At 45.2% G+C, this 7,708-nt stretch overlaps 1 protein-coding gene across 8 annotated transcripts in view; it reads left to right on the plus strand.

The window, feature by feature from the left end:
• The window catches only part of TMEM229B (transmembrane protein 229B), a 42,637-nt gene extending 36,144 nt beyond the window's left edge, over positions 1-6,493 (plus strand). For all 8 annotated transcript variants that reach the window (XM_086749082.1, XM_086749079.1, XM_086749080.1 and 5 more), the window contains one exon: positions 154-6,493. In XM_086749082.1, the coding sequence (XP_086605208.1) occupies positions 181-684 (504 nt within the window). In that variant the 5' untranslated portion in view covers positions 154-180 and the 3' untranslated portion in view covers positions 685-6,493. The remainder of the gene's footprint in view (positions 1-153) is intronic.
• The last annotated feature ends 1,215 nt before the right edge of the window (positions 6,494-7,708 follow it).

Genomic DNA, 7,708 nt, shown 5'->3' on the forward strand with positions numbered 1-7,708 from the left:
ATTTGCTGCAGTAAAAATGAGATTATTTAAAATGAACATCTTTCTCAGATTTGTCCTTTGTGGATGTTCCCAGTTTGTGTGTGTTGCCATCTGGGGGATAAGGACTCGTGACATCCCTGTTGACTCCTCTCTCTCTCTCTCTCTTCATTTCAGAGTGCCTGCTGGGGTGTGTGCAGAAGAATGGCTGCGGCAGAACCTCTGACCGCTTTCTCCCGATGGTACCTCTATGCCATTCATGGCTATTTCTGTGAGGTGATGTTCACAGCTGCCTGGGATTTTGTGGTCAACTTTAACTGGAAGTTTCCAGGTGTTACCAGTGTGTGGGCACTCTTCATCTATGGCACCTCCATCCTCATTGTGGAGAAGATGTATCTATATCTGAAAGACAAGTGTCACATTTTAGTGCGCTGCTTCATTTACACACTTTGGACATACCTCTGGGAGTTCACTACTGGCCTCATCCTACGCCAGTTCAATGCTTGCCCATGGGACTATTCCCAGTTTGATTTTGACTTCATGGGCCTGATTACCCTGGAATATGCCATCCCATGGTTTTGTGCTTCTTTCATCATGGAGCAGCTGGTGATCAGAAACACCCTGCGCTTGCGATTTGATGAGACTGCCGAGCCAGGGGCCCCCACAGTCCCCGTTGCCTTGGCCAACGGCCATGTGAAGACTGATTGAACAGTGACTCAGAACCACACTTAGCAATCTGAGAGAGCCCAGACTTCTATCATGAACTGTCAGCTCTGGTTCTGAGGTACTGCTCCTTGCTGTATGATAAGATTAATAAACCCCATTTTTCTAATGGGAGTGTGCATGGGATATACCAGAAAAAAAAATGGAACCAATAGCTTTTCTATGGATTTTACTCTTTGGGCTCCAAGGACCAATATCAGTTACTTGTTAGTTAGGTCATTTCTGATTTTAACTTATTACAAACGAAAGCAGTCCTTTTGCTTACACTTTTATGTGGAGAAAGAAGAAAAAGAAATGCTACGGTGGAAATGCATCCAAAAAGAAAAAACCTAATTAGCGGATGGGCATGGACACGCCAGCTAAGTTAGTGATTGGCTTACTCCATTAGGCAATATTCAGGTGCTTGCTTGCAACCAATACCTCCCATGGGACCTGAGATGCTGCAGGAACAAGGAAAATCCATCTGCTGTTGAGAAGAACCTAAGACTGGCAGTCTGCTGGGGAGGTAGATGGCGTTGCCCTCACAAGGTCCCATGGCCTCTCCCCAGGTTCTTTGTTGCACCATGAAATAATCTGGTGCTGGACATCTTGCTGAATTTATACAGATCTTGTACTTTTTGAAATCTCAGTCCTGATACTCACTAGAATTTTTTTTTTTTCTCCCCTTCTTTTTTTTTTATTTTTAATAAAGGCCTTTTTTGCCAAGTGAATTTTACCATAATCTGTGCAATCTGAATCTTGGCAAAAGGCTCAAGAAATAGCATAAGTCTTCCCATCTCCTCTGTCCTCTAAAGGAGACCTTGCCTGAGGGTCTGCTGCAGATTCCAGCTCCCATCTCAGCCATGCAAACCTTGTGGGAACTGTACCGGCCACAGTAGTTTTCTGCCTTCCTTCCCCGGGATTCCTCTGTTTCTGGTGATGCTGATGACTTAGTCTGGCTGCAGTCCATTGTATTTGAAGGTCAAACCTTCATGTGGCTAATGTGGTATCAGGATTTGGTCCTCTGCACTGACTCTCACCTTCCTTCAGCACTGGCAGGTCTTGGCTCAGTTCTGCTCAGTGTTATCCTCAGTGTAGCAAGAGGATTTGCTTTTTTTTTTCCCAAATTCTGCTTTAAATAACCACAACCATACTATCATGACAATAATTGGAGGCAGCAAAAGATATGCCATACTGTGTGATACATTATTAAAAAAAAAACAAAAGCCAAAAACCTGTCTCTGAAGAGCACTTTATGCTCTGCCTGAGTGAGGCCTCGAGTTAGGCTGCGAGATCAGTGCTGTGGCTCCATTGTAGAACTACGTGCACCAGGGACAATTTAAAATTTAACCTAATGGGGACATTTGAGGAGTACAGGGAAAAGTGCCTGATAGCGGCAGCCACAGATTTGTAATTTGCTCTGGCAAGTCTTAGCTTTTGAAGTTAGCGACAAACACGCAGCTTCCAGCTGTCGGATGTATCTCACTCCTAACTGGCTTATGGGGAAGGTTTGCTGTAGTTGCCCTGTAGGGCCAGATTAATTTTAGATGTTCTTCCACCGTAGCCAACAGAGCTGCACCAGCGATCAATTTTGCTTGAAAAGGCCAACGTGTTGTAGGATTCCACTCTTGTATTGGAAATGGCCGGGCTGTTCCTGTGTGGGTCTCCTGTCTCTGGTAGGGAGCACTCAGTTGTGAACCTGCTCCTTGCCCTGGGGCATCCATTCCTGGGGGGAAAGGCACTCCTGGCCCTGTGAGGAGAATTGCTTGTTAGTTCTGCTCTTATGAAGGCACTGTTAATCCTTTTTGTATCACACAGACTGCAATTATTTTATTCCTCCCCTCGCCCTTCTCACATGGCATCCGTTGCTGGCAATGGACACACGAATTGCTGCACGGCGGCAAGGAGTTAATCAAATCTGCCCTGGGGCACGAAGTGTCTCCTGAAGCACCCAGAATACTTAGGTGGGTGTTGAGAATTCCCTTTTTTTTTTAGTTCATTAAATTAAAAGAGAACAAACACTAAACAGGGTTTTTTTTTTCTTTTGTGCTATGATGCAAGTATTATGAAATCAGAGGAACTGTATGTGGTTTATCAGCCTTGATGGTCTCAGGCATGTAGACCCAGGCAAAATAGTCACCTGACACTGTACATGGGGGGGAAAAAAAGAGAGAGAGAGATGAGATTTGTATGTGGGATAATGTAGATGAGCTCTACTGGACCAGAACAAGAATTGCAAAGTGCAAATGAGAGTTGGGCTCTCCCCATTTTGGCCCTGGTTCTGCCAGGGTCATTAAATGCTGTGTCTACAGCTGGGTTGTCCTCTCACAGCATCACTTAAGTGTGGTGTCGTGCTGCCTCCTATGTCACCCCTGCATCATCTGAAACCCTCCGCTTCGCAGAAACATCCTCCAGATCCCTGCCTTCTCCTTAGCTGTTACAGAACTCTTTAAAAACATTAAAAGGAGGTAGCAACATGGTTTGGTGACTCCCAGCGGCAGCTGGGACTGGGGGAGGAGTGGCTGTTCACCGAGCACAATCACAGTCCTGTGTCCTGGCTTTAGAAGCTCCCCACTAAATCACACTGGTTTTGCTCAATGTTGTAATATTTAGATGCTCAGACTACAGAGGGGTTTCCCAGCAGCATTTAGTATCTTATTCCATTATCCTTATTGCCTGTGCCATTGTAACAGCTACTGCAATCGGCTTTCCACTATCTCTGACGTGTACCACGCAGCTATCGCATTCTCCTAGAGTGGTAATTTACACCCAGAAGTGCACTTTACTTGCAGCTTGCACACCAGAAACAGAAAGGGACCCAGCAAATTCTTAAATCAATTAAAATACTTCTACATAATACCATGTACCTAAGGCAGCAGGATTAGCCAGACTTCTTTCTGAGCAACAAGGCTACAGCCAGAGCTTTGTCTTTTCTGCAAAATCTCCCTTTTTAATACATGTGATGCTTCTTACAGCGTCTTACAGAAGTGCCCAGGGCACGTTACTGGGGTCTCAGTGGCAGCTCAGCAAGAGCTCGGGAGCTGGACTGAAGTTGTTGAGACATTTACATGAAGAAGAAAAAAACGCACAAGGCCTAACATTTGTTTGTACGTGTATCTTCCTTGGTAGATTAAAGTTGCCTGTTTTGAGTTCACCAGCAATAAAAAACCCTTGTGATTTATCTACCTTGTCCTAACTGCAGCAAGGAGAGAGCAGCCCATCGCTGCTTTTCTTTTTTGGGGGTGTGGTGGGTGGTGGGATATGGACTCCAATTACCCCAAGGTTCCAGTTTTGCCTCCCTTCTCTTGCTTATCTCTTGTATGGTCCACCCTAAAGGATCTCAAAGTACATGATGAAATACGGAGTCTGGTGTCCTGCGCACAAGAGGCGTTCAAGCATTACTGAGATGCCTGTTCAAAGATCTTGCCAGAGGGAAATGCTTTATTTACAGCAGGACCAGACTGCCTTTTGGTCTTTGGTGTTTTAATTGAGATAAATGTGTACATATGTACTAGGTGCTATTGCGCATTTGGTCTGAGTGCATTTTGTAATTAAAGCAGAATAACCCAATCAAGGTTTTCCTTCGCTATAAAAGGTAAAAAAAGACTGCAGGGCTCTAACTGCTTTGAGAATTGGGAAGTGGGTGACCAAAGTCTTCCCGAGTTCAACAACATTGCTCTGCTGCTGACTGGTTTTCTGAAACCTGCACAGAAAGAAAAGGGACTTTTTTGTTCACAGGAACTTCAGCCCTTTCTGTACTATGAATAAAAACATGAGCCACCATAAGATGTGAACTGAAACCAAACATTTTTCTGTTGTTTATCCTGGGCCCTGAATACCTGCAATATGCCCTGTATTCAAGGAGGAGGATTGCAGATCCCAGTTCTTACTTCATTTCTGCCTGCAAACAGCAGCTGAACCACCTAAGGAAACTACTCTCTTCCCCTTCTTTCCTGCACATCAGCAGCTACCAAATCCCTCTGCAATCCATCCCGTGTTGTAGAAGGAAATCTCTCTTCTGGTGCAGCCCCTGCTGAACCAGCAGCTGTTCTCACCGTGGGTCCCCTTGCTGAGCTGTTTTGGCACCTAATGATCAGGTAGGGTGAGACCTCGGGAGCGTTGTCCTTGTTTGGCACGTGGCCTCCACTCGCACCAGTCTTCTCTTATTCCCATTGGAGTGTCCTGAGCCAGCCCCTGGGGAAGGGATTTTCCCTTCTTTCCACCTCCTGCCCCAGGGAATGGAGCAAGCTCTGCTGCTGCCCAAGGGTCTCGATGCTACTCAAAGTGTTAAGAGAGGTTGGTCTCCACTTGGGCAGAGGAACTTTGCTTTTAAGAGCTGTAAGGCTCTGGGCTTCAGGCTCATTACTAGCAAGTTATCCACAGGCATGATAGTGAATATGTACTGTGTGGAATGGCTCATTTATTCTAGGATGGCAAGGGTTTGCTCTATCAAGGGTTTGGCCACTTGGTTCACTGCTTTGTGAACAGGAGGGAAGTTACAGAAGCAGGTGGTGCCTCCAGTACCTGCTCTGCTTTTGGCCCCTGGGACCAGCACACTAGCACAGATGCCAAAGGAAAAAGTGCTGTCTTGACAGAGGTCCTAAGCAGGGGCTAGGAATGCACTGGTTAGTTTGTGTCCACAGGCACCGCTTCTTAAATACAAAGCTGTGCTTTCCCATCGAGATCTTCACTACCTGCAGCAACGCAGAAGTTGTCTGCATGGCCCAAAGTATATGATTGCTTGAACTTACTCTGAAGTAAAAACGATGTTTAAAATCTCTAGTCTTCTTTTTCTCTAGGAGATTCCTGACTTACATCTTTGTGGAAAAATACATCACCTAGAGATAAGCAAGTTAGTGCTCATTAAGCCAGTACGGTACTAAAAGCCATACAGTGCTGTTCTCCGTCCTGCGCAGTTGGTCACGCTGAGAAGCAGAGTACCTTGGCCCACAGAGCGTGCTGCCATGTGGCTGTACCACTTCAGCACCTGAATTAGAACTAACGTCTACTCAGGAATGCATTTTGCCTTATGAAATGTACTCTTAATTCCATGGGTTCCTGTGGAAATGTTTGTCATGCTTAAGGGAGAAAGACTGAGATCCTATATAAGCTTCCTCACTGCTTATGATCTCAGTTGAGAGCATCTTGTTTAAAGTTTCAGCTACTTAACCGAGACCCTAGAGACCAAATGTGGAAGGTGACTTGTCACAGCCTTGGAGCAGGTCACTAGCACCATGCAGCTGCAGCCTGCACTGCACGCGGTGTGCTGTGCAGCCCCAGTGCGCAGCCAGGACGGGCTTCCACCCTACAAGGACTGTGATGAGTTGAAGGGCTGATACGAGCGCTGCTGGTAACCGTGGCAGAGTGATGATTGGTGATGATATCTACGTTCCCAAATCTTCAAAAGCTGGACAGGTTGGAAACAGCTCTTACACATTCTCTATGTTTGGGACTTTTTGTAGGTCTAAAGCAAACTGGCAGGTTTTTTATTCTGAGAGAAGCAGACCATTTCCTTGACTCCTTATTCTGGAGCCTGGGTTGCTCACCCCTCCTTTTGTAGTCGCTGCAGTTTCTGATGTGAATGGCCTTCATTAGCGTCTCAGAAAACAGCGATTTTTTAAATGGTAATCCCAAATGCTTGACGTCAGATTGTATTTATGCTTCAGTCAATTTAGGAGCTAAAGACTCTTAAGTATCTGGTGATGCTGTTTGTTTATACTGTTGTGTGGCTTGCTGTCCTGCTTTGATGCTATAATGAAGAAGAAAGAGAAGAAAATACAAGCAATTTGCTCTTTAATAAACATAAGTAAACATATGCAGTTGAGACAGTATTTTTTAAATATGTGAGTTGAGACACGCACACTGCTTGTAGATCTTCAGCCTTTCAAACATGAGGCACGTTCCAATGCAGAATTTTTCTCTCCTTTTCTGGCTATATTGCTACTTCAGTACGGTTCTTTACCTAGTATTTGGGGATAAGAATAACAGTATTTGCCTTTCTATTTCGGTTTTCACTAAAGGATCTCAGAGTGCTTTTCACAAAGTAGTTAAATAATTCTCACTTCAGGCCTTGAAGTAGGTCAGGATTAACCCTAAATAGCACTGATCAGGAGCTGACAGAAATGTCCTGGCAGCTCCCAGGTGGTCATTTCAAACCTGGGAAAGGGAGTTTAATGTTTTACCTGTTCACCAAGTTTCCATAATTTGGAAAGTGCTACCCAGTTTCCACCATCTGAAGTTGTCCTAGAAATGGTTTTGTACGTCATCACATCGCTCCATCGCTCAATCTGCCCAAGTCAAAGCCAGCACATGAAGGAACCGTCAGAGCTGATAGGCAGCACGGTTCTGTCTTGTACAAAACAGGACTGATTTCCTTCTGTTCTTTACATAATCCCATCTCCATCAGTAGAATACTTTTGGGTAAATATTGCTAGGGGCAACAAGCCATGTTAGAGGCTAAACTGAGGTGACCATCTGCTCTATCAGCTCGTGTTGTTGCAATTACTGCAGAGCTTATCTACGTTGCTGCTTCTGTTGTCAGACCACTTATCTGATGCCACAGCTCTTCCTATTCCTCCTGTTTCTTCATCAGCTTCTTTGGCAACCTGTCCCCTTCCATGCCCTGCCTCCACTGCCAGTCCCTGCTGCAATCACAGGTACCCTCAGCCTCCTGCCCGAACCCCACCTTTGGCCATTTAATGCAAATGGGCTGATTGTTGGTGAGCTGTAGCTTCCATTAAAGTCTGCAACAGCTGCAGTTGTCAGTGCTTTGGAAGCTCAGGGCAGAAAACATTTCACACAGTTGCCTTCAGGCACAAGTATAGCAGCAAGCTTGCAATTATTGTTCAGTGCCTTTGCTGTAACATCCACACAATGGTACATAACAGGCTTTCAGGGCTAAATTCAGCAAAAAGCTTCTCCGGTCGATCTCTGTGAGTTTCAATGTATGGGAATAATGCATAATTTCTAGTGACCCTTCATATAAATGCATTTACACATTGTATGTGTGTATAGATGCATAACCACAGCT

The sequence above is a fragment of the Chlamydotis macqueenii genome, chromosome 5 (assembly GCF_036417535.1).
Source record: "Chlamydotis macqueenii isolate bChlMac1 chromosome 5, bChlMac1.mat, whole genome shotgun sequence".
Lineage (NCBI taxonomy): Eukaryota > Metazoa > Chordata > Aves > Otidiformes > Otididae > Chlamydotis > Chlamydotis macqueenii.